Source organism: Betta splendens, chromosome 9 (assembly GCF_900634795.4).
Source record: "Betta splendens chromosome 9, fBetSpl5.4, whole genome shotgun sequence".
In the NCBI taxonomy this organism is placed as follows: Eukaryota; Metazoa; Chordata; class Actinopteri; order Anabantiformes; family Osphronemidae; genus Betta; species Betta splendens.
Window position 1 is genome coordinate 7612027 of NC_040889.2, and position 25322 is coordinate 7637348.

A 25322-nucleotide genomic window follows, 5' to 3' on the forward strand; every position below is an offset into this window, starting at 1 on the left:
TTAAACCAATCACAGTAAAGCGAGTCACCCGTGTTAGGAAAGCGACCAATGGCGTTGCGAGTCGTGGTGTTACAGCTGGAGGGAATGCGGCTCGTCAACAAACGTTAGCCTTGGTTTCGCATCAGCTGGAGCTCCAGGCGAAGTGTCTCCAAACTGGTTCGACGCCCTTCTCCCAGGTAATCTCTCCTTTTTAATACGTATCACGAAAATATGTATTTATTACTGTAACTGCTACGCCGAACAAACAGAAGGCTATTAGCAAGCCTTAGGAAAGCAGGGCTACTTTAACTCTCCTTTTATAGTGAAAGAACAGTGAGGCGACATATTTCTGAGTGTGACGTCGGTTTGCTGAAACCAACTACGTTTTCCCGCAGGTTTTTGTCATCTTTTCTTCAAACGTTTGACGTTTAATTCTGAAGCCGCTTTAAAGCTCTTCCTTTGTCGGAGCGAAAGTCGCTCACGGAGCTGTCAAACTGCTCTCTCCGCAGCCACAGAGGTGCCAACCAGCGTCATGGCCACAGCGCAGTCAGTCTTGCTGCTAGCGGTGCATATTCTGCTCATCTCAGAGTTTCTCCTGGCCAAGAGAGACTACTACGACGTGCTGGGGGTGCGTAAAGATGCCACCGAGCGCCAGATCAAGAAGGCTTTCCATAAGCTGGCCCTTAAGTACCATCCCGACCGTAACAAGGAACCAGATGCCGAAGCCAAGTTCAGAGAAATAGCGGAGGGTAAGTGGGTCATTCGAGAAATAAACACTCCGGCTTTGTCCCCTTGCTTAGTTTTTAACAGAAAATTGGATTTTTCTTTTGTCATTACAACAGATCTATGATTAATTGGCCGATCAGTTGAATCAATTTCATGTAACGCATCTGTATGTCTTTCAGCATATGAAACCTTATCAGATGATAAGAGAAGGCAAGAGTATGACCAGGTTGGTCATGGCCCATCACCAGGGGAAGGCCATACAGGAGGAGGAGGCAACTATAACTTCAGGCAGCACTTCCACTCCTTCAACTTTGATGACATTTTTAAAGATTTTGCTCATCATCATCAACAACATCACCACCACTTTCACACCCACGCCCACTCGCAACATCAAGCCCACCACAAGAGACACTTTGAAAGCCACTTCCAGGCTCACCGTGAGGCTGTGAACAGGCAGAGGCGACAGGCCGGCTTCAGTGGGGGATTCTTTGACGACGTGTACGAGGACTTGGAGAAGATGTTCTCCTTCAACGCACACGGTTCCCGGCCTGAGGGTGGGTTCCACAACTCAGGAAAACAGCACTGCAGGACGGTGACCCAGCGAAGAGGGAACATGGTGACCACCTTTACTGACTGCTCCTGAGTCCAACTGAAATCATTATCTTGGGACACTTTAAAATGGGATGCTACAGTAATTTATCACTTTTTTTGTAATTTCCTGTGTAATTTCTTCTAAGAACAAATAGCTAAGCCAGCCTGATAAACAGGAGCTTCTAAGCAATAACACGCTCATTATTGCTCTTAGCATTAGCATCCTGATATATACTAGGTTCATCAGATACCTCTCCATTGTTTAGATTTCCAGTTCCAATGTGTTTACTTGTTACTTTTTGTGATGGTACAATCTACAAGACTCAGGTGTGGCCTAAATTTAAAAGATAATTACCTTATTTTCTTTAAGAACAGTGATGCAGTTAAGACTTATTAATGTAAAAACATTATGTGGCTCAATAGGCCATACCATCATTACACTCTCTGCCAAGGTATGCTAAACCTTAGCATTATGCACTCTATATTTGTACAATATGCTTTGATTAGACTCCAATTTAATTCCACAGTTAACACAAGCTTGTCATTCTGCAGCGTATGTAAGTTGGCCATCATCAACTGTTACCTCGTTTAAGTTTTGTTCTGATGAGTTGCGATCTACCTTCACTCAGTCTGGAAAATAACACCAGTCCCATGACAAACACTGGTAAGCCTAGCAACAGGTCAGCAGTTGTGTAACCAGTTGTGCTACTGGTATCAAACCCCTGGAGCTGCTTGCCAGTGAAGCTGGTTGGTCGGACAAGTTTAAATTTCCTGAACTGATCATAATGTGCAATATTTAGCGCCTTCGTGTTGCCTATCATTTGACAGTGCAATGTTAATATCATTGTCTGATGTCTGCACTTTGTGTGTGTGTGTGTGTGTGCGCGTGCGTGCGTGCGTGTGTGTGTGTGTGTGTGCATGTGTGCGCATTGAGTGCCTTGAATGTTGATTAGTTGCATAAAGTTTAAAGAATGAATAAAGAGTTCAAATAATACATCTGTTTGTTTTGTTTGAGATAAGAAAGCATCTGTCCCAATTAGTGCAATGCAGGTAAATTAATGTAAGACCACGTGAGATGGTTCACAGCTAAAGCCTGTAAAAAGTACTACAAAACTTGACACCTTATCACTTCACAAGATAAACATTGTGTAACAGACTTATAGCAGATATCTATTCAATACAGTGGGATTTCAAACAATAGCTGTACACTAACACAGAATGATGTTGTTCTTAGCAGGTGGGTTGTTTAGAATGTAACATAATTAAGTTCATCCGTCAGCTTCAAAACCAGGAGGGGTGAGTATGGCTGTCGTTTGCATTAGTATCCAGTAGAGGGCCGACTTTCATGAGCTGGAAAAGCAGGGACATCATCTGCTTTGATTTTTGAACAGGAAGTGCAGTTGGCAGAAAAAGGAACAGTGGAAATTGACCACGTCTTTGTACACTGACAATAGTATAGAATTTAATTACTTAGCAATGAACTCAACAGTTCTGAGTGACCTCACTGAGAAATGCCAGGGGGGGAAACTAGAGACATTAGGTAGAAGATAAGGTCAGAAATGATCAGTGCATTAGGTGATAGACAAGAAGCTGTGCATGTGCTGAGTCATTGTGTTACTGAGGATGTAATGCAGAATTCTACTTGCTCTGTGCAGCACCATGACCCAGATGTGTTCACATCTGCCTTTTCTCTGGTCAGTCAATGCGCAAAGTATGCTTAGTTCTATGTAGTTTAAAACATCTAGGTTTAAGTAGGATGAGATAAAGTCTGAGTTACTTCTGCAGCATCCAGCCGTACAACTGCACCGAACTGATCATAATGTGCAATGTTTAGCACCTTTGCTGTTCATGTTGCTGATAATTTGACACTGAAATGTTAAGTCATTGGAAAATGTTGGCACTTTGTGTGTGTGTTTGTGTGCGTTGTACACTGACACAGAACTAATGTTGTTCCTAGCAGGTGGTTTGTTCATCTTTCAGCTTCACACCAATGAGGTGTAACAGTGCGGCTGTTTGCATTAACATCCACTAGAGGATGCACTTTTACAAGCTAGTTAAGCAGGGGTTTGAACATCATCTATTAGGAAGACAGCAAAATATTGTGCAGGATTACTAGAAACATAAGACATTTTTACATATTTACAGAAAGTGTCCAGGATAAAGAGACGAAAAGAACTGAGTGCAAATTTGAGCCTGTCATATCGTTACCATTGTCCAGTACCTGCGGTAACGCTCCTTCCTACACTGGGGGTGGAACAGTCTGCTACTGAAGAAGCTGCTCAGAGCTCCCACAGTCTGATGCAGTGGATGACAGATGTCAGCTTGGCCAACAGCCTCCTTTCGCCCACCTCCACCACCCAGAGTCCAGTGGACGCCCCAGGACAGAGCCGGCCTTCCTCACCAGCTTGTTCAGTCTCTTCCTGTCCCGGTCTGTGCTGCCTGCTCCCCAGCAGACCACAGCGTACTGAATAAAAAACATGAGCCTGCATGCTCCAAAGGACCTCAGTCTCCTCAGTAGGTGGAGGCGACTTTGGCCCTTCTTATACAGGGCATCAGAGGAACTGTGAGAGCAACATCCCCCGAGGGATGGAAACCAGCACCACCTCAGACACACAACTGTGTAGCCTCATGTACTGTGTTTGTTGGGTGAGGTAGTTGGTTGTCCATGCAGTCAGCTGTTTGTCCACTCCTGCCTCTCAAAGCTACTGGTCCATGGTGGTTTGGTTCCTTTAGTGTGCCACCTCACAGAGCTGCGTAGCACAGCTCCCGAGTAGTCTGGGGCTGATTTCGTCTGGACCTGCAGCTTTCCTCGTCTTAAGCCGCCTCAGTTGTCTCCTCACCTGATCTGAAGCTAGGGAGAGGGGGTGGACGTGGGAGGCAGAGGTGTGCTGCCTGTGGAGGCGGAAGGTGTGGAGAGGTGTGAACGCAGGGGGGTGGGACTGGTAATGTGTGAAGTGGACGGAGGAGGGCTGGAATCAAATCTGTTGAAAATCAGATTCAGCTCATTGACCAGGTCCGGGTCACCATCAGCTGAGCCTGTGCCTCTGTTCCCTCCATGGCCAGGGATGGTTCTCAGACATTGTTCTGTCCTAACCTCTCCTCCAGTTTCTCCCTGTAGCTCCTCTGGGCCTGCCTCATCTTGTACTTGATGTGTGAACAAAAGGTGCAGGTGGTAGGAAATGAAAGAATGAATAATGACCAAGACTTTATAGGCTGACAGTAGTATAATACCTAGTGTTTACTTATCGACGGAATACATCTGTTAACGACAGTTAACGACTCTTTTGTTTGGCCCACACCCATTCTTCTTTCCAATCACAGCACAGCGATTCACCCGCATTAAAAAACAGACTAATAGCGTTGCGAGTGCTGGCGTTACAGCTGGGGGAACGCGACTCCTAAACAAACGTTAGCTTTGGTTTTCTATCAGCTGGTGCTGTAGGTGAAGTGTCTCCAAACTGGTTTGATGCCTTTTCAGGTAATGTCTCCTTTTCTATATGTACCACAAAACCACTGACAAAGGTCAGAGCGAAGACTAGAGAGATTAGGTACAGAAGGAGATGAGCCCATGAAGCATCAGTGCATTATGTAATAGACAAGATTGTATTCAGGTCTTTGACTTGGTTACATTCTACAGTACTTTCCCCTCCAGCTTCACATTAACCACACACACGCTGTACTTTGCTAAAGCTAGCTGGTAAAATGCAATGCTAGTTAGCTAAAAGTCAAGAAATTCCATGTCTTGACCAGTGGACCAAACGCACAAAAAGAAGACTAACCCTGTCAACAATCTTCTTTTGATAAAAATACACTCTATTCCTGTTCAAGTTTCACTCACTGCTTTGATGCCCGACGCGACCAATGAGAAGGCATGAAGATTAGACCTGTGTCTGTGATCTGGCCTTCAGTGCAGACGACGTCTAGATGTACAGCAACGCTAGCGCTAACATGGGAAGGGGCATCAAATACTATTATGTGATACTCACTGAGCTGTTCAATCTATCCTGGACACAAGCCATCATCCCTCAATGCCTGAAGGGCGCCACCACCGTCCCCATCCCCAAAAAACAAACACAACCACCCTGAATGACTATAGACCTATAGCTCTAACATTACATTAACACTATTATGAAAGCTTTTGAGCGACTAGTCTCACAGCACATCACAGACTGCCTCCCGCCCTCTTTCTGCATTCAATATTATTATCCCAGACATACTTGACACCAAACTGTTCATCTACAGGTCCCCACCCCCACCTGCACCTGGATCAAAAACTGCCTCACAAACAGACCACAGTCTATCAGACTTGACCTCCACCTCTCCTCGACTCTCACACTCAGCACTGGGTCTCCTCAGGGCTGTGTCCTGAGCCCCCTGCTCTACTCGCTGAACACCTTTGACTGCACACCATCCCACTCAACAAACACCATCATAAAGTTTGCAGATGACTTATCTCTGGTGGGGACGGGACAGCATACAGGGCTGACAGACAGGGCTGTCTGTCTGGTGCTCACGGAACAACCTGTCAATGAATGTCTATAAAACTAAAGAACTGATTATGGACTGATTATGGTGAAGAAAGCACAGCAGCGGTTCCACCTCCTGTGGGTCCTCAGGAAAAACAACCTAGACAGTAAGTTATAGTGACTTTCTACAACGCCTCTGTGTGATATGCAGGTGCCACTGTTGAGGACAAGAAAACTGTACAGAGGGTCATAAACACAGCTCAAAAAATCATTGATTGTCCTCTGGCCTCCCTGGACGACTCAGCCAGGTCCTGGTGTCAAAGCAGCATTGAGGCCGTCACAGGAGACCGCTCATACCCTGCTCATATTCCCTGTGACCTGCTGCTGTCAGGGCAGCGTTTAAGGCCAATAAAATCCCACACCACCAGACTAACAAACAGCTTTTTCCTCTGGGCCATTCCAGCTGCAAACAGACATTAAGGCACTATCTCACTCTCAGATGTGTAATATTAACATTACATTACTGTGCAATATTATGGTGACACGCTGTGCAATATCAGTGTAGAATTTATATTCTGCATTGATCATAGATTAGATAGATATATAGTGTTATAATAGTTTTATAATTCAGATGTGGGTATTTTCTATTATTCTATATATTTTTTTCTATTATTTTATAAAATTAATTGGTTTCTTTTTAATGTAAACTGCTGCTGGGTGCATCCACAGCTTTGTTGTAATTGTACAATGACAATAAAGTTCTATTTCATATTTGAAACAAATGAAACCTGATTTTGAATATCTGAAAAATGGGATCAGAATCACTGAAAACGCAGATCTGAATGTTCGCAAATTAGGAGTGAATAACAGTTTTCAACTTAAAAATCTTGTTTTTCAGTTTCAAAACATATTTTCGAACATTCAAACTAATAGTTTCAATGTTTTGAATTGTAATCCTAACTTTACCTCAAAGAGGTGCAGGTGGTAAGAAAAAAAGGAATGAAAATGGAATTCTTAGAAGGCTGACAGTAGTATAATACTAAAATATTTATTTAACAATAGATTATGTAAGTCAACAAAGGTTCTGATTCGCCTCACTGACAAAAGTCAGGGTGTAGACTAGACAGATTAGGCGGGAGATACGCTCATGAAGTGTAGGTGCATTATGTAATAAACAATATCGAAGCTGTGCATGTGCTGAGTCATATTACTATTACTGTGAGTATAATGCTGAAGCCTACGTGGTGAGAAACACTCTGGCTCTGTGCAGCACCGAGCCCCAGATGTGTTTACATTTGTTTTGCTCTGGTGCCTGTGTCACGCCTTCACATTATTACTGGTATCATTATTAATTTAGCAATCGACAACAATACTGCAGTTATGCACATACACCATGCATGTGCACGCATGGCGCATGTGCACATTGCATCAATAGTGCAGATTGCACTATTGATGCCCTTTTTACTAATAAAACTAATTAATACAAATACTATTAGTACTAATATTAATACTAAAACTAATACTACTTTACTAATAAAACACAAACAACTAATAACTACAAACTAATAAGAACAAACAAACCATTAATCAAGACAAGTCTGAACCAAAGTATAGTTAGTTCTATATATATATCTAGATGCACATAGAATGACATTTAAAGTCTGCGTTGCCTCTGCAGCATCCAAATGTGTAACTGCGTCCAAGGCAGCATTATCAGATATAGTGATGTATGTAAGACAAGTTTGTTAGCTATAGTCCTGTGTTTTACACCATTCAGCCGTTTTTTTTACGCCTGAACTGGAAGCACGGCGTTCACCTCAGTGGGTGAAAGCGAATGAATGCAGCCACATTTGTCTGGCAAAATGCACTTCACATATCATCCTAGAAGAACTGTCCAGGACTATACAGAAATAATAAAGGTACAATTCAGAGAAATAGAAAGTGCGTCATTTGAGTAATGAACACTTTAACAGCTATTTATTTCTTGTCATTACAACAGATCTAATATGTATTAGGCAATTAAATGTCTCAAGAGGCTATCGGAAATTATTTCCATGAAAAATATTGGTTAATAAGTAGCCCTGCCTTCCTAAAGCCTGCTAAAAGCCTTCTGTTGTTTGTTCCACGTAGCAGATACAGTTATAAATACATGTTTTCGTGGTACATGGAAAAGAGGGCGTCAAACCAGTTTGGAGGTACCTCACCTACAGTACAGCTCTAGGTTTGTTTGTTGACAAGCTGCATTCCCCGGCTGTAACACCATGACTCAACGCCATTGGCCGGTTTTTTGTTTGTTCTGAGAGCCTTGCCTTAACTCCTCCTCTTCTACCGACTTATAAAAAAAGGCCTCCTGTACTCGAAGTGTAGAGCAGTTAGAGCTTATTTACTTAGCCTTCTTGACTGATCGTGCAACGGAGGACATCCAACATGATCCCTACAGTTACACTCAGCACCAGAGCACAGATGCCCATTGTGGGTCTGGGAACGTGGCAGGTAAGGTAACCAAGCTCCATGGTGGACAAAACCCGCATCATGCCACACACGATACCACTGTTTGTTCTGCATATCGTATTCGCAATTTCCTTGTGTTTGCAGTCGGAGCCTGGGAAAGTCAATGAGGCTGTAAAGGTGGCTATAAGAGCTGGGTACAGGCACATCGATGGTGCCTACCTTTATGAGAACGAAGCAGAAATCGGGGCTGGGATTTCTGCCATGATTAAAGAAGGAGTGGTCAAGAGGGAGGAGCTGTTCATTGTCAGCAAGGTACAGTACAGTACATCTGAAGTCAATAAGCCTCCTGGTTTATGTCTAAACACGTCAAATGCTGTACATCCAGTCAGAGCGTTACTCGCAGCATGTGAAAAATATACAGATCCAAGATCATCAACAATCTCCTTACGCTCCATCATCAATCCATCTCACACTTTTAGTTGCAGTAGGAATCTAAATCTGTAATAAAATATGTTGTTGACAGCTATGGTCCACCTTCCATCTTCCCGGTCTGGTGAGGAAAGGTTTTGAGAAAACTCTCCGCGATCTGCAACTGGACTACCTGGACCTTTATCTGATGCACATGCCTATCGGAGTCAAGGTGAGGATCCCACTGTCCTGAGCAACCAACCCTAGGGTAATAGTGCCAGAGGTCAGAGGTCATGCTTCCATCTTATATCATGTGCTAACATGTTTTGTTCACCTGTAGCCTGGCGATACGCTCTTTCCTCTGGATGAAGAAGGCCAGATCATTCCTGATGGCAGCAATTTCTTGGACACTTGGGAGGTAATTCAAGTTAATGTCAAACTGATAATCGTTTTAATGTCTGATACTCTGATAATAGAAGTGAATATGAGTTATAGGATGGTTGGCCATTACAGTGGCTCTTACTGGGATCCAGCAGATTCTTGTGGCTTTCCTTTCTATTCAGAAATAAATAGTTATAAAAAAAACAATAGTAGCATCTGTGGACAGACAATGACAAAAACATCACAAATATCTGTGCGTCTTATCTAAAAGGCTATGGAAAAACTGGTGGATGATGGCTTAGTCAAGGCTATCGGCATCTCCAACTTCAACAAAGACCAGATTGAGGCGATACTCAACAAGCCAGGCCTCAAGTACAAGCCCGTTAACAACCAGGTGCAAAGCCATTTTACTATACAATAAACTATACAGCAACAACATTTCAAAATAAAATAAAAGCCAAGGAATGTAATTATTTCCAGATTGAGTGCCATCCATACCTGACCCAGGAGAAGCTGATCAACTACTGCCACTCAAAGGGCATCTCAGTGACTGCCTACAGCCCCCTGGGATCCCCCGAGAGACCCTGGTGAGAGGCGGCAGCAACTCTTACAGTCCGCAGATTTATATGTCCACACTAATAAATGTCACTCATTGTTTTCTTTCGTTTCACACAAAGGGCTTCATCTGACGATCCCACTCTGATGCAAGAGACTGTGATTAAAGACATTGCTAAGAAGTACAACAAGTCTCCAGCACAGGTGAGAAAGAATGTCTGATATACATTAAAACACTCAGAATGAGTTGAATTGGAGTTTAAAGTGACCTGATTTAGTGTAAAACTAAACAAACACAAAATATTTGTACTTCCACATGAGTGTTCTGGCAATGTTTTCTTAGCTGAGGTCTAATTGCTTTGTTGTGTTTGACCCAGGTTCTCTTGAGGTTCCACACCCAGAGGAACGTCGCTGTCATTGCTAAGTCAGTAACACCTCATCGGATCAAGGAAAATTTACAGGTATACATTGATTCTGTTTAGTTTAGAATTTATTTTCTAAAACTTGCGACATTTGCATAAATGGATACAAATAAAAAATCTGCAAAAAGAGTTTGTTTCATTCCGTTCTTTTTCTGGCAGATCTTTGACTTTAAGTTGAGTGACAGCGACATGAAGACCCTGTTGAGCTTGAATAAGAACTGGAGAGGATTCGATTACCCATGGTGAGCAGACAGAGAGGTGATACTGTATGAAAGGACTGTGTTTTTAAGTGAGCAAGTGTTCAACTTGTCTTTTCTCTGCAGGGCCTCGAAACACAAAGACTACCCCATGAATGCAGAATACTGAATACTCAGACCACAAGCTGGACAATGCATCCTACTGAAACACTGCTCTTCAATATTCACTGCTGAATTCATGAAATAAACATTATCTGTTTTGTGGTTAAATAAAATGTCACATATATAAACTGACCTGTCCTATGTTCATCCCGTGTTAATTGGTGTAACCTTAACGTAGGAAAGCATCTCTTATCCAGCAAACATTATCATTTAGATTTTATTAGCTGTATTGTAATAAGTAATAAATGAGCTTGTTGATTAGGCTAATCTCTGGTAATAACCTCATGTCACTTCTGTCACTGCTGTGACTGTGCATTATTATTATTCACCAAGAAGCAGATCATAGTAAATTTTATTATGAATATGTATAGAATAGCAGGCTTTAGTTCATTCTGTCTTTCTGTGACGTCTACTCAGTCATAATGAAACCACTTCTTTTCCGGATTCATTCAAACCTATGCTCAGATTTCACACCATATACTACAGCTCTGTTACATAACCACTCCATTTATGCTGAGTCATCCTTCCCCTAGGGGCGCCCCTGCTCCTGCTGGAGTATCTCCATGTGAATGCTGGCCTGCCTTGCTCTAACTCCTCCCCTTCTGCTGACGCTAATACAAGACGCTGCCTCTGCTGCTAGTGTGGTGCAACATGAGCGCTTGCACAAAGAGCTGATTGCTGATTGATTCTGCTGGAATAGAAGCTGCAACAGAAGGCATCCACCATGATCCCTGCAGTCATACTCGGCACTGGAGCGAAGATGCCCATTATGGGTCTGGGAACGTGGCTGGTGAGGCTTCCTGTTTCATACTTACTGTATAGCAGCTGTGTGGTCGGCTGGCCTGTGCATGCTGACCATGCCTCTCACCATATGCAGTGTTCTTACTAGTTCTTACTATTCTCCACATTTGCAGTCAGAGCCTGGGAAAGTCACAGAGGCCGTGAAGGTGGCTATAAGAGCTGGGTACAGGCACATCGACGGTGCCTACGTCTATCAGAACGAAGCAGAAGTTGGAGCTGGGATTTCTGCCATGATTAAAGAAGGAGTGGTCAAGAGGGAAGAGCTGTTCGTTGTCAGCAAGGTACAGTACAGATTCATGAGGGACAGAGGCTGGGTGGAGTTTGGACACAGGTTAATCTAATCATCATCTGCGTGGCTCTTGTAAATCATCACATGCACTTTATTATTTACAGTGAGCTTCTTTGAATCATGGTCTGGCTGCACAAAGACTATATCACTCTGAATTGAATGGCCCCACCAAAAAAACAAAAACTTCCTGAAATGAACAAACAGGGGCACATATGCCTCTGACATCAAGTAATTATATCTAAAAGACTAGTTTAATTCATTCATCCAGCACCAGCAGCCTCAGTACCAGCAGCAGGCCCTTCTTTTTCACCTTCAACTAAATCTGATCTACTGCATCTCACAGTTGTGGTGCACCTTCCATCTTCCGTCTCTGGTGAGGAAAGCTTGTGAAAAAACACTTGGCGACCTCAAACTGGACTACGTGGACCTCTACCTCATGCACTTCCCCTGTGGAGCCCAGGTTTGGATTGCGTCGTCATAAATCCACCCATAGCGGGGTGACCCTGGCACCCGTCCAAGCCAGAGACCCCCTACTCACTATCTTAGCTGATCATTCCTCACATGGAGGAACTGGTTTTAGCTGACACTGTACGAGTCCAGCACAGGGACTCATACAGGCAGACAACCACTCACACCTGTGGCCAATGTACACACACATGCATGTTGTATAACCTGATGTCAGACTGTCAACACTCTTTATGCTTCTCACTGCAGCCAGGTGACAAACTTTTTCCTTTAGATGAACACGGCCAACTTATTACTGATGGCAGCAACTTCTTGGACACTTGGGAGGTAGAAACCTGCTAAACGTCCACTGATTCCACATCTGTTTGTGGCACAGGCGCATCTCTAATGTGCGTGTTCACTTTGCATGAAAGGCTATGGAGAAACTAGTGGATGCAGGTTTGGTCAAAGCGATCGGCATCTCCAACTTCAACAAAGAGCAGACTGAGGCGATCCTCAACAAGCCAGGCCTCAAGTACAAGCCCGTTAACAACCAGGTGCAGAACAAGTTTACCACCGTAAATCATACTGGAAAACAGCACAATTTCAAAATAAAAGCTAATGCAGCGTGTGTTTTCTTAGATTGAGTGCCATCCATACCTGACCCAGGAGAAGCTGATCAGCTACTGCCACTCAAAGGGCATCTCAGTGACTGCCTACAGCCCCCTGGGTTCCCCCGAGAGACCCGGGTCAGAAGCAGCACTCTCTATTATGACACTTAATGCAGTAACTTTAGCTCATATTGACACTCATTCAGTTTCCTGTTGTTTTGTATAACAGGGCTTCATCTGATGATCCCTCTCTGCTGGAGGATCCTAAGATCAAGGCAATTGCTAATAAGTATAAAAAGACCACAGCGCAAGTAAGAAAGGAACCCTGCAAATACAGGCGACAGTAGTCAGTGTATTGTATTGCAGTGACTGTTTGGTCTGATACTTTGCAATTGTTTGACCCAGGTTCTACTCAGGTTCCACATCCAGAGGAATGTGATCGTCATTGCCAAGTCAGTAACACCTCATCGAATTGAGGAAAACTTCCAGGTACATGTTCTGCTAAGGAGGACGACGTGAGCATGTCTTACTTTGTGTGGGGCCTAGTTCACACAACAGCTTCTGTTCTTTCTATCAGCTGTTTGACTTTGAGTTGAGTGAAGATGACATGAAGACCCTGATGAGCTTGAACAAGAACTGGAGAGGATTTCCACTAATATGGTGAGTAGACAACAGTTAAGAGGGTAAGAGACAAGTCATTTTAACATCATAATAATAAACGGCTTGTTTCTCTACAGGGCCTCAAAACACAAAGACTTCCCCCTGACTGCAGAATACTAAATCATCAACAACATGTTTTCAAACTGCCTGAAGAGTATTTCTACTCCCCAGTCTGTCAAACCAATGTTTTATAATTGCTCCAGTCAATGAGTTCAACATTATATGTTGTATATCTTTAATAATTGTATTAAACTAACATTTAAAAACAGACTATGATGTTATTTAATGTTTTCTGTACTTTAGGATGGTCTCATTAGACTGCTTAACATGAGCCTCAGTTATTTCAGCAAAACTGTTTCCAATGAATGGGAATAATCCATTCTTTCCAGTTATATTTGCCTGACCTCAAGATCTTTTCCATTCAATGCTCTTACGGTCAAACTAAATACATAACTAATTGATGAAAGCCACTATGTCCAACTTCTGCCAAGCAAAACACAGCATTTCAGTTTTGGACACAGAAGACAAGGTCTTGTGCTTTTATGATAACCCACTATAACAGGGATGCACAATAATGGCTCTTAATTTATTGGCCTTAGGAAAATTAGAACCCTGAGGCTATACAAGTGCTACCTGATGAGAAATACATATAAAAGTCCAATCACATAAGGCCAAAAAGCAAACCTGTTAATATGTAACAGTATTAAATGAACAAACATATTAAATGCTAGAGTGAGAGCAAACAAGTGTGGCATAGTGGTAAAATATGAATCCATATCTGCTAGAAAATCAAGACTCTTGAGTGGTAACGATGCTAGCTACAAATGATGAATGAACTCTAATAAGCATCAAAGGAAGGAGGACTACAGGACTAGACTAGTCAAACGATTTTTTTGTGATGCGCAACAAGCAATACAATGCAGGAAATGGAATGATTTTTCTGAAGCAGAGTTAAACATTATCATTATGTGTTGATAGGACATACAGTACATATCTATACTGTAACAGGGAGATGAAGGCATAAGTGTGAGACAATTTGACTCTATGGCTACTATATTACAGATACTGTACAGTAAGTGCATTTAATTTTGCAGTCAAAAGTAAAAAAGGAACCATGTAAAAAAAAAAAACATTACTGAACTAAATCCTATGAGATTGGCTTTAAAATTTTAAGCGCACACCAACTGCAATCATGTGGAAAAACGGCAAATGTCTTTTCAGAATTCAGCATTAAAAGGAAAGTCCTTGTGCTTTGTGGCCCTAGAAGAGAAACAGATGGAATGAATGAATGAATGAATGAATGAATGAATGAATAAATAAATAAAGCCAGACCCACATCAATACAACGACAGTGCAGTCACATGACCTCACCATTGCATGGGACAGGCTCTCCAGTTCCTGTTGAATCCTAATATGGTTTTCATTTCCTCCTCACTCAGCTCAAAGTCAAACACCTGCAATTCAAACAGCTCTTTTTATGCACAGGAGCCAATGGATAAGGAACTCAAGCAGCAAGTTCTAGATCATATCCAGACAATTACGCAGGTGTTTACCTGGAAATTCTCTTGAATGCGCTGAGGCGTGATCGATTTGGGGATCACAATCACATTTCTTTGGATGTGAAAGCGGATCAGGACCTGGTGATAAACATTGAAGTAATGCCGATGAGGTTGTAAAAGTTACCAAGAGAAATGTTTCAACCATGCAGACTGTACTTAAATTCCAACTCGTGTTGTCTCACACATGCTTGTTAATGACTGCATGAAATAAGAATGAACCTAAAATTATTGATTAGAGAAAGATTTGTTGCATGTAGCATGTAGTGTTGTACCTGAGCAGGTGACTTCTTATGCTTCTCAGCAATGGCCTTAATCTTTGGCTCTTCCAGAAGTGTGGGGTCCTCTGGTTTAGCCCTGCAACATAAATACACCATGTCATTACCTAAACAGAAGAGAAATCATTAAGAATTTTATATGCATGCAGGTGTACAATCACATCCGCCTAAGATTATTTGCTTTACATTGATTTTCAAGACACCACAAAGACAGGATTAAATATTTCATGCACAAAATATCAGTGGACAAAGAGGAACAATGGTCACAAGATAAAACTAACCACAGCAACGTGACAGTTCTGCTGATGAGGGCTGAAAATAAAATAGAAATAAACTTTCTAGCCAAGTGCTGAAGTAGTTACTTCAACAGTATTTCTCTTGTGATTGTCGAGCTTAACTGACCAGGGCCTGTCAGGGGATCCCAGGGGGCTGTAGGCAGTCACAGAGATCCCCTTAGAGTGGCAGTAGTTGATCAGCTTCTCCTGGGTGAGGTATGGGTGGCACTCCACCTAGTGAGCCCAACACAACATTGCATGGTCACACCAGCTGCAACTTTTTCTTGGTTATCCTCATTATTTGTGTCAACTTTGTGTTTGGTTTTATACAACATAAGTCAGATAAATGTAGGTTTTTGCTAATGAAAGGACCCAAAAGAACAAACTGAATTCACAGAAATAAACCAAATTAGACTGGGCAGTACTGTGCATCTACAGTATACTGTAGGTATTGAAAGATACGTTATATCAAGTCATTATACATGAAGCAAACTCATTTGCTTTGCGTTGCTGGTATTCTTTTCTCTCTTTGTTTTATGATAAGGGGATGAAGGGCAGAAGGAAAAATGGGTTTGCAATCTACTCAAGAAAAGGAGTGGCCAGAACAAGACTCTGACAAAGAACAACAGCAGAAACGCATGGTCACCTCAGCCAACTGGTCTGGCCTGAGGGCAAACTGCTGTGGCTCAATTCCAAATAACAAGACATTTTTTTCTTAATCCTAACAAGGAGTAACAGATAATGCAATTATGGTTCTTAAATCTAAGGAAAAAAACATACAATGTTTTGTATTTAGCAGCCTCAACTCAAACATGCTAGTTTTGAACAGCAGCTCAGAAGAGACGTCATCCTACAGTAGGTCTAGACCACACAGTCACGGCTGATGGTGATATTAGTTCAATAAACAAGTCTCTTTATCCACCTGGTTGTTGGCAGGTTTGTACTTGAGGCCTGGTTTGTTGAGAATGGCTTCGATCTGATCCTTGTTAAAGTTGGAAATCCCAATAGCTTTGACCAAACCAGCATCCACCAGCTCCTCCATCCCCTGAAACAAGTCAGCATAAAAAACATCTTTACCTATCTTCCTAAATATCATCCAAGCGCCTTGCGACTGCCACAGATGTCATCTCATGATTTAATAACTTACTTATGATTGATAAACCTATGTCTAATTGTAGTTCTTAGTTTACACTGAGAAACTGTGTGTTTAGTAATTATTGCCAGTTACCTTTCCTGCACATGCTCCTGTTATTTCATAATAAGAATTATAATACTGAATAGGCCTCTGAAATACTTTAGTTAAACCCACCTCCCATGTTTCTAAGAAGTGGGTATTATCACCGATTATCTCTCCTGTGCTGTCTATAGGAAACACCTCATCACCAGCCTGTAACAACACAAAGTAATGAACTTGAGGTCTGTACCACAATATGATTGAGCAGAAAATGTTGTACTCATGTCATCCAAAACATGACTGCAGTCTCCCTCAGATTCACAAGCACAACAAAAACTCCACAAACCTTTAAACCAATGGGCAAATGCATCAGATAGAGGTCTATGTAATCTAGTTTAAGATCACTCAGAGTCTTCTCACAAGCTTCTCTCACCCGGGACTTCTCATGGAAAGTGGACCAGAGCTATTTAAAACAAGAACAGTACTGTAGGCAGTGAGCAGTGACACCTCAGGAATGCAGTCCCAAAACAAACACAAAATTAACGTCACATTGTTTATTGAGAGAGAAATAACTAGATGTTCATCTACAAAAAAACACCTTGCTAACTATGAAAAGATCCTCTCTCTTGACCACGCCATCCTTGATCATGGCACGAACTCCATCGCCAACCTCTGCCTCGTTCTTGTATACGTACGCTCCATCGATGTGCCTGTAACCAGCTGAGATCGCTGCTTTCACGGCTTCTGTAACCTTACCAGTGGGAGACTAATAGAAAGGACAGGTTAATCATACAATTAAAATTCCTAGATTATGCTTCAAAGCATTCACTGTATTGTTTTTCAAGTCTGCCATTTTTGTTCTTCCGTACGTTTTTCGGTAACTCATTAGTCCCGCATACTTTTATCCACTGTCAAAATACTCCGCTTTTGAAAGGAGACGTGTGCTTCCATTTAACGTTTTCATATCTTTCATAGATTTCATCAAAATTTTTCCCATTAAAATAGTCTTCAATTTTGTCTTATTTCAGCTTTAACTTCTTTAGCATACTCTCAACTACAGACACTGTTTAAACTTTAAAACAGTCCACAGCTTTTAAACTATAAATTTTTCGTTCAGCTTCTTAATATCTTTAATTGTTTCTGATTAATAGCAGCTTAAATCGAGTGGTTTTTGGTAAATTTTCAGTAGAAATTGCGAATGTGGCCACAATTTTAAGTCTTCAAACACCAAACCAAATAGCTCTAACAGAAATATAGTAAAGACTATTTTATAATTTAGCAATTACCCACACACACTCAAAATCCTTTCAAAATTAAAGCACCAATTCAATTTGTGCTATAATTTTTTTGCCTCTGACTGGTCACACTTCCTGAAAATCATTTTAAAATAAAAGGACCAATCCAAATATTTAGCTTTAATAGTATTGGTTCTGCTTCTGACTGGTTTATGACCAATTAATAAGACTATTTTACCATTTAGCGAATACTTGCAGGTGATTTCTCCCAAACACTATCTTTTCTCAATTACAACTTCCATTGCAGTTACTTTTCACCTATTTTAAATATTTACACAACTTTGAGGTATTCTTTTAGCTCTTGAACTCATAACTATTTAATAATATTGTTTTGATACATTAAGCTATATTTCATCAAATTAAGCAAACCCTTACACGCTTCCTGATTTTCAGCACATCTTTATTTTCAGCAAATCTTTTTCAGGTTTCCTCAATTTGAAGTCCAACTACTTCAGCTTCTTCTGCAAATAATAAGCTCTGTTTAAAGAACTCCTAATTCTCTCCAGATACATTCATCTATGCTTTACATACTTGTTTTAAATGTTTTAGCTACTTTTAGCAATTCCTCAGAAATACATTTAGCACTGAAACATTCATTGTCCATTTTCTTATGAAAACGCTTTATCTAGTTTCTCAGTTCAGTTCCTAGTTGAATTTATTTGAGATCACAATTTGCTGTGGTACACTTAGCGGTATATATGTGCAATAATTGTGATTTAATTACTTTGTTATAAACAAATATAGATAGTAAAGATACTAGATTTGGAAAGAATTTATTCTTCAAGATTTATCACCTACGGCGTGTCGCCAAAGTTAGTAATAAGTTGTCGCTCTCAAGTAGAAACAATTGAATATTGTTATTTATTATAGAAACACTAATAAATTGATTTCAACTATATCCATTTATATGTGGAGGTTGATTACGACGTTAGTTAACTACTCGTTAATGATCAGTAACAATCTGCCAGCTAACTAACACTACCTAACAGGTTAGCTAGCTGCAAAGTCTAAGTCATGTAAAGCAGCAGAAAAGAGCAAAAGGCTAAACTCACCTTCCATGTCCCGAGTCCAACAATGGGCAGTTCAGCGCCCGTGTTCAGCTTCACAGTTGTTGCCATCTCTCCAAAGGGACGACGGTCTGTCGAGCGTTTGCGTTCAGAAAGAAACGAGAAGGCGCGGCCTCGGCGATCGATTTATAATGTCTTACCTTTTCCTAATCGAGCGGAGGTCACGTTAGGCGAAGCGCTCCCTCCCTTACGCTGTTACGACACGCACCCTTGTCAGTCATCAAAGTTACTTGTCAGTGACTACTCTTCTAAAATACACATACCACAAACTTATTCGTCGCGTTAAAATAATAATGCCATGTCACAACATCTACATGATTTAAGTATCCAGGCCTGATTTTGTTCTAGGCTTGGATTTCTAAATCTTCAGCATTTATCTAATACCTTGTACTGTAAGCCTGAAATAAAGATTTTTACCACCACTTACCATCATTATTTAATTTATTATTTCATGGTATATATTTCTGTTTCTGTATTATATGATTTTATATAGGATAGGATTTTATAACAATGTATTTTAATATTTTTATGAGAATATTTATTAGCCGTTCCACAGTCAACAGTAGTAAACATGAGCTAAAAGAAAAACCAAAACAAAGTAACAAATAAATCGTGTTTTTTGAAGCTGTAATATAACCCAAGAATGTGCAGTGTGTAGGATTTTGCTATTCTAACCTGTTGTCTAAACTGTGCTGCTTCAGTTGGTACTGTTTTTAACCACTAGAGGGCAGCATTACCCCACTAACCAATGCAAGGCCGCTTGCTCAAATAACTAAACTCTCACATTAGTTAATGTACAGGTAACTACAAAGACTGAGATCACGGAACAGTAGTAGTGAAAAAAAAAAGGTCAAAACAGCACCAATCACATGCACACAATAAATTCTAACTATAGTCACCTTTGTGACAAGTACCAGTAACTCCATTGTCCAGAATGTCGTAGCAGTTCAATTATTCCCTAATAATTGAGTATGCTTACATTATGAAAGACAGAACAAACACAAGGTGTCTTTTTGTCCAAATTAGATAAAACCTCACAAACCTTTAACTGAGCCATTCAACACTCAGAGCTGAAGATGAGCAGGAGTGTAATATAAAAAACATACAAAGTGCTTTAACCAACGACAGCAACCAAAAGAGCACACCAACAATAATCGTGGAAAACCGGCAAATGTCATTTCAGAATTCAGCGTTAAAAGGGAAGTCCTTGTGCTTTGTGGCCCTGGAAGAGAAACAGGTGGAAAAAGTGTGAAAAAGATGCCAGACCCACATCAATACAATGGCAGTGCAGTCACATGACCTCACAATTGCATGGGACAGGCTCTCCAGTTCCTGTTGAATCCTAATATGGTTTTCATTTCCTCCTCACTCAGCTCAAAGTCAAACACCTGCAATTCAAACAGCTCTTTTTATGCACAGGAGCCAATGGATAAGGAACTCAAGCAGCAAGCTCTAGATCATATCCAGACAATTACGCAGGTGTTTACCTGGAAATTCTCTTGAATGCGCTGAGGCGTGATCGATTTGGGGATCACAATCACATTTCTTTGGATGTGAAAGCGGATCAGGACCTGGTGATAAACATTGAAGTAATGCCGATGAGGTTGTAAAAGTTACCAAGAGAAATGTTTCAACCATGCAGACTGTACTTAAATTCCAACTCGTGTTGTCTCACACATGCTTGTTAATGACTGCATGAAATAAGAATGAACCTAAAATTATTAATTAGAGAAAGATTTGTTGCATGTAGCATGTAGTGTTGTACCTGAGCAGGTGACTTCTTATGCTTCTCAGCAATGGCCTTAATCTTTGGCTCTTCCAGAAGTGTGGGGTCCTCTGGTTTAGCCCTGCAACATAAATACACCATGTCATTACCTAAACAGAAGAGAAATCATTAAGAATTTTATATGCATGCAGGTGTACAACCACATCCGCCTAAGATTATTTGCTTTACATTGATTTTCAAGACACCACAAAGACAGGATTAAATATTTCATGCACAAAATATCAGTGGACAAAGAGGAACAATGGTCACAAGATAAAACTAACCACAGCAACGTGACAGTTCTGCTGATGAGGGCTGAAAATAAAATAGAAATAAACTTTCTAGCCAAGTGCTGAAGTAGTTACTTCAACAGTATTTCTCTTGTGATTGTCGAGCTTAACTGACCAGGGCCTGTCAGGGGATCCCAGGGGGCTGTAGGCAGTCACAGAGATCCCCTTAGAGTGGCAGTAGTTGATCAGCTTCTCCTGGGTGAGGTATGGGTGGCACTCCACCTAGTGAGCCCAACACAACATTGCATGGTCACACCAGCTGCAACTTTTTCTTGGCCTTGAGCAGTCTAACGGTTTATGCTAAATTTCCCAGTATTCAGCCAGTTGAAGGTACTGTAGCCTTCAACATTCCTGCTGCATCTGTGTGTATGTAATAATTAAACTTCGTTTTATTAGCTCAAACAGCTTTTCAATAATGGTCATCCCTATTATGCAAGGACCCAAAAGAACAAACTGGATTCACAGAAATGAACCAAATTAGATTGGACACTGACAAGCACATCTGCATATGTACTGCAGGTATTGAGAGATATGTTCCATCAATTGATTATACAAAAAGCAAATTCATATTGTTGCAGTCCTTATTCAAGATGACTTGAAATGTTGCATTTGCTGGTATTCTTTTCTCTCTTTGTCTTATGTTAAGGGATGAAGGGCAGAAAAAGAATGGGTTTATATAAGTGGCCAGAACAAGACTCTGACAAAGAACAACAGCTGAAACATAAGGTCACCTCAGCCAACTGGTCTGGCCTGAGGGCAAACTGCTGTGGCTCAATTCGGATTAACAAGACATTTATTTCCTGGGCCTGACAGGAAAAAAACAGATAAGGCAATTATGGCTCTTGCGCTTCAGGAAAAAAAAACATTTACCGCTGATGTTTGTTTCTGTTCAGCAGCCCCAACTCAAACATGCTAGTTTTGAACAACAGCTCAGAAGAGATGTCATCCTACAGTCATCCTACAGTAGGTCTAGACCACACAGTCACGGCTGATGGTGATATTAGTTCAATAAACAAGTCTCTTTATCCACCTGGTTGTTGGCAGGTTTGTACTTGAGGCCTGGTTTGTTGAGAATAGCTTCGATCTGATTCTTGTTAAAGTTGGAAATCCCAATAGCTTTGACCAAACCAGCATCCACCAGCTCCTCCATCCCCTGAAACAAGTCAGCATAAAAAAAAAACATCTATACCTATCATCCAACCACCTTGCAACTGCTACAGATGTCATCTCATGATCTCATGATTTAATAACTGACTCATGATTGATAAACCTATGTCTATTTGTAGTTCTTACTTTCTAAGAAACTCATGATTTAATAACTGACTTATGATTGATAAACCTATGTCTAATTGTAGTTCTTAGTTTACACTGAGAAACTCCTTATTGTTTAGTAATTACTGCCACTTAACTTTCCTGCACATGCTCCTGTTATTTCACAATAAGCATTATAATACTGATTAGGTCTCTGAAATACTTTAGTTAAACCCACCTCCCATGTTTCTAAGAAGTGGGTATTATCACTGATCATCTGTCCTGTGCTGTCCAGAGGAAACAAGTCATCGCCAGGCTGCAACACAACACAATAAGTAATGAACTTGACGTCGGTACCACAATGATTGACAGCGCTTGATGAAAGAGTAAATGTTGAACTTCATCCAAAACATAACATGACTGCAGTCTCCCTCAGATTCATAAGCACAAGAAAAGATCCACAAACCTTTAAACCCATGGGCCAGTGCACCAGATAGAGGTCCAAGTAATCTAGTTTAAGATCACTCAGAGTCTTCTCACAAGCTTCTCTCACCCGGGACTTCTCATGGAAAGTGCACCAGAGCTATGGAAAATAAGAACAGTACTGTAGGCAGTGAGCAGTGACACCTCCTCAGGAAGGAAGTCCCAAAACAAACGTCTCATTGTTTATTGAGAGAGAAATAACTAGATGTTCATCTACAAAAAAACACCTTGCTAACTATGAAAAGATCCTCTCTCTTGACCACGCCATCCTTGATCATGGCACGAACTCCATCGCCAACCTCTGCCTCGTTCTTGTATACGTACGCTCCATCGATGTGCCTGTAACCAGCTGAGATCGCTGCTTTCACGGCTTCTGTAACCTTACCAGTGGGAGACTAATAGAAAGGACAGGTTAATCATACAGAATACAATTCCTATTGACTGAATGCCCTATATTAGCATCTCTATACTGATTAAAAGCTAGGAATGACCTAGTTTCACACAAAAACCATTGCGATATAAAGACAAAGACATTTGGTTCCTCTGTTAAGATCAGAGCTTTTAGTTCCTGGTTTCATTTGTCAGTTCAGTTCCTAGTTCCACAGTTCCACAGTTTGCTGTGACACACTTAATTATTATACCTGGCTAATTATTAAGGCCACCGCCACCACTTCATTTATTAACCTTGACTCTAGTTTGGGGACTACGTGTCTATTTTACTATGAAATTATTCACACAAATGCAATATCGTTGCCAACACGTACAATAACTACTGGCTACTGACAGAATATGAAATTCTTAAAAAATCTTGTGACATAATTGCTTGGTTGCAACCAAATATAGATAATAAAGCTACTACATTTAAAAAAAGCTCTTCTTAAAGAAACACTGCACTGACAAACTTGAATGCAGCGGAACTTGATCTAGCAGTTTCACACACTTTAGTCTCGGTCGTAGAGAAGTGATTAATCAGCTACGGTTTGTCGTTTGTCGTCGTAGTAATAAGTTGTTGCTCTCAAAGAGAAACAATTGATTATTGTTTCTACCTACATCCACCTGCATGTGAAGGTTAGCAACGAAGTTAGGTGATTACTTGTCAACGGTCGGTAACAGTCTGCCGGCTAACTAACACTGCAGCTAGCTAACCTGGTAGTTAAAGTCTAAGTCATGCAAAGCAGCAGAGAAGAGCAAGAAGCCAAACTCACCTTCCATGTCCCGAGTCCAACAATGGGCATTTCAGCGCCCGTGTTCAGCTTCACAGTTGTTGCCATCTCTCCAAAGGGACGACGGTCTGTCGAGCGTTGGCGTTCGGAAAGAAACGAGAAGGAGCGGCCTCGGCGATCGATTTATAATGTCTTACCTTTTCCTAATCGAGCGGCGGTCACGGGAGGCAAGAAGCGATCTCCTTTGCCTACTTGCCAGTGACTACTCCTCTAAAATACACATACCACAAATGTATTACTCGCGTTAAAATATGACATGTCATATGATGGCATGGTTTAAGTATCCAGACCTGATTTTGTTCTAGGCTTGGATTTCTAAATCATCAGCATTTATCTAATAACTTGTACTGTAACCCTGACATAAAGATTTTTACCACCACTTACCATCATTATTAAATTTATTTTTCTATGGTTTATATTTCTATGATTTTATATAGGATATGATTTTGTAACAATGTATTTTAACATTTTCATGAGATTTATACAAAAAGACATCACGAAAGAGAATATTTATTAGCCCTTCCACAGTAGAACACATAGGCAGTAGGATAGATCTAAAATCAAAACCAGTCAACAATAATAGTAAGCATGAGCTAAAAGAAAAACCAAAACAAAGCTTTAAATTTATTAAGTGTATTTTAAAGCTGTAATATAACCTTTGTGTAGGATTTTGCTATTCTAACCTGTTGTCTAAACTGTGCCGCTTCAGTTGGTACCTCATTTTAACCACTAGAGGGCAGCATTACCCCACTAACCAATGCAAGGCCGCTTGCTCAAATAACTAAACTCTCACATTAGTTAATGTTCAGGTAACTACAAAGACTGAGATCACGGAACAGTAGTAGTGAAATAAAGGCTCAAAACAGCACCAATCACATGCACACAATAAATTCTAACTATAGTCACCTTTGTGACAAGTACCAGTAACTCCATTGTACAGAATGTCGTAGCAGTTCAATTATTCCCTAATAATTGAGTATGCTTACACTGTAAAGGACATGTGCACCACTATGATTGTGCACACACAGGCAAAACCCTTGCTAAAACCCAAGAGACCTATGAAAGACAGAACAAACACAAGGTGTCTTTTTGTCCAAATCAGATAAAACCTCACAGACCTTTAACTGAGCCATTCAACACTCTGAGCTGAAGATAAGAGGGGGAGAGGAGAGTAATATAAAAAAAACATACAAAGGGAAAAGTTATGGGAGCCGGCAGCCACTGTGTACCTCACAATGGCTCTCGCTAAACTTTGCGTCTCTTCTGATCTTCTCCCAGCTGGACGTCCGCTTTTCAGGCACCGTCTCCTCTGATCTAACTTCAGACAGTGGAGGGGCCTTTTGCCAGCCCGCAAACTGTCAAAGTACCCCGCAAAATCAAACACCGTCGCATGCTGTCAGGATCAAAGATCCACAGGTAAACCAGACGAAGACACGACCACATACAATTGCCGTCCAAAAGAGGGGAGGGGGGGGGGGGGGGTTTGTTTCTCTTCAGGGTCTTATTTTCGCATCCGCGTGAG

At 41.1% G+C, this 25322-nt stretch overlaps 5 protein-coding genes across 9 annotated transcripts in view; 3 read left to right on the forward strand and 2 right to left on the reverse strand.

Moving 5' to 3' along the window:
• The window catches only part of LOC114862620 (aldo-keto reductase family 1 member B10-like), a 103657-nt gene that overhangs the window by 3175 nt on the left and 75160 nt on the right, over positions 1 to 25322 (reverse strand). Inside the window, exons 1-10 of one of the 3 annotated variants that reach the window (XM_029163134.2) lie at positions 18774 to 18958; positions 17025 to 17192; positions 16773 to 16889; positions 16562 to 16639; positions 16175 to 16297; positions 15380 to 15486; positions 14975 to 15056; positions 14697 to 14780; positions 14515 to 14597; positions 14016 to 14403 (exon numbers count right to left, since the gene is read on the reverse strand). The exons of 1 other annotated variant lie outside the window; for it this stretch is intronic. In XM_029163134.2, the coding sequence (XP_029018967.1) occupies positions 14361 to 14403; positions 14515 to 14597; positions 14697 to 14780; positions 14975 to 15056; positions 15380 to 15486; positions 16175 to 16297; positions 16562 to 16639; positions 16773 to 16889; positions 17025 to 17192; positions 18774 to 18839 (951 nt within the window). In that variant the 5' untranslated portion in view covers positions 18840 to 18958 and the 3' untranslated portion in view covers positions 14016 to 14360. Of the gene's footprint in view, positions 1 to 14015; positions 14404 to 14514; positions 14598 to 14696; positions 14781 to 14974; positions 15057 to 15379; positions 15487 to 16174; positions 16298 to 16561; positions 16640 to 16772; positions 16890 to 17024; positions 17193 to 18773; positions 19057 to 25322 lie in introns of those variants that run through there. One more of the 3 variants, XM_041072417.2, reaches the window with a different exon arrangement.
• dnajb9b (DnaJ heat shock protein family (Hsp40) member B9b) lies at positions 18 to 2290 on the forward strand. 2 transcript variants are annotated; one of them, XM_029163138.2, is made up of 3 exons: positions 18 to 176; positions 489 to 728; positions 885 to 2290. In XM_029163138.2, exons 2-3 carry the CDS (start codon positions 512 to 514, stop codon positions 1346 to 1348), a joined length of 681 nt encoding a protein of 226 aa, XP_029018971.1. In that variant the 5' UTR covers positions 18 to 176; positions 489 to 511; the 3' UTR covers positions 1349 to 2290. The 2 variants fall into 2 exon arrangements, with proteins under 2 accessions (XP_029018971.1, XP_029018972.1); XM_029163139.3 differs by having other exon boundaries at positions 45 to 176; positions 375 to 728.
• Positions 8094 to 10470, forward strand: LOC114862619 (aldo-keto reductase family 1 member B10-like). Its single transcript, XM_029163133.3, has 10 exons — positions 8094 to 8255; positions 8358 to 8525; positions 8737 to 8853; positions 8962 to 9039; positions 9274 to 9396; positions 9483 to 9589; positions 9680 to 9761; positions 9935 to 10018; positions 10139 to 10221; positions 10303 to 10470. Exons 1-10 carry the CDS (start codon positions 8190 to 8192, stop codon positions 10343 to 10345), a joined length of 951 nt encoding a protein of 316 aa, XP_029018966.1. The 5' UTR covers positions 8094 to 8189; the 3' UTR covers positions 10346 to 10470.
• LOC114862621 (aldo-keto reductase family 1 member B1-like) lies at positions 10926 to 13413 on the forward strand. 2 transcript variants are annotated; one of them, XM_029163136.3, is made up of 10 exons: positions 10926 to 11128; positions 11253 to 11420; positions 11772 to 11888; positions 12143 to 12220; positions 12307 to 12429; positions 12515 to 12621; positions 12713 to 12794; positions 12889 to 12972; positions 13061 to 13143; positions 13221 to 13413. In XM_029163136.3, the coding sequence occupies exons 1-10, from the start codon at positions 11063 to 11065 to the stop codon at positions 13261 to 13263; spliced, it is 951 nt and encodes a 316-aa protein (XP_029018969.1). In that variant the 5' UTR covers positions 10926 to 11062; the 3' UTR covers positions 13264 to 13413. The 2 variants fall into 2 exon arrangements, with proteins under 2 accessions (XP_029018969.1, XP_055367709.1); XM_055511734.1 differs by lacking the exons at positions 10926 to 11128; positions 11253 to 11420 and having other exon boundaries at positions 11870 to 11888; positions 12168 to 12220.
• Positions 19304 to 23938, reverse strand: LOC114862618 (aldo-keto reductase family 1 member B10-like). The gene is made up of 10 exons (XM_029163132.3): positions 23783 to 23938; positions 22805 to 22972; positions 22561 to 22677; positions 22333 to 22410; positions 21874 to 21996; positions 20959 to 21065; positions 20554 to 20635; positions 20276 to 20359; positions 20094 to 20176; positions 19304 to 20010 (listed from the first exon to the last, which is right to left on the reverse strand). The coding sequence occupies exons 1-10, from the start codon at positions 23846 to 23848 to the stop codon at positions 19968 to 19970; spliced, it is 951 nt and encodes a 316-aa protein (XP_029018965.1). The 5' UTR covers positions 23849 to 23938; the 3' UTR covers positions 19304 to 19967.

Bases quoted from the DNA above. Each gene is read 5' to 3' on its own strand.
- LOC114862621 (XM_029163136.3), top strand. From the start codon at position 11,063: ATGATCCCTGCAGTCATACTCGGCACTGGAGCGAAGATGCCCATTATG. The intron at 12,622-12,712 runs GTCAGAAGCAGC...TTTGTATAACAG, and splicing joins GGTTCCCCCGAGAGACCCGG to GGCTTCATCTGATGATCCCT. The intron at 12,795-12,888 runs GTAAGAAAGGAA...TGTTTGACCCAG, and splicing joins ATAAAAAGACCACAGCGCAA to GTTCTACTCAGGTTCCACAT.
- LOC114862619 (XM_029163133.3), top strand. From the start codon at position 8,190: ATGATCCCTACAGTTACACTCAGCACCAGAGCACAGATGCCCATTGTG. The intron at 8,526-8,736 runs GTACAGTACAGT...TGTTGTTGACAG, and splicing joins AGCTGTTCATTGTCAGCAAG to CTATGGTCCACCTTCCATCT. The intron at 9,040-9,273 runs GTAATTCAAGTT...CTTATCTAAAAG, and splicing joins ATTTCTTGGACACTTGGGAG to GCTATGGAAAAACTGGTGGA.
- dnajb9b (XM_029163138.2), top strand. From the start codon at position 512: ATGGCCACAGCGCAGTCAGTCTTGCTGCTAGCGGTGCATATTCTGCTC. The intron at 729-884 runs GTAAGTGGGTCA...TATGTCTTTCAG, and splicing joins GTTCAGAGAAATAGCGGAGG to CATATGAAACCTTATCAGAT.
- LOC114862618 (XM_029163132.3), bottom strand. From the start codon at position 23,848: ATGGCAACAACTGTGAAGCTGAACACGGGCGCTGAAATGCCCATTGTT. The intron at 21,066-21,873 runs GTGGATAAAGAG...TGGGCTCACTAG, and splicing joins ACAAACCTGCCAACAACCAG to GTGGAGTGCCACCCATACCT. The intron at 20,360-20,553 runs GTACAACACTAC...GTTTATCACCAG, and splicing joins ATAAGAAGTCACCTGCTCAG to GTCCTGATCCGCTTTCACAT.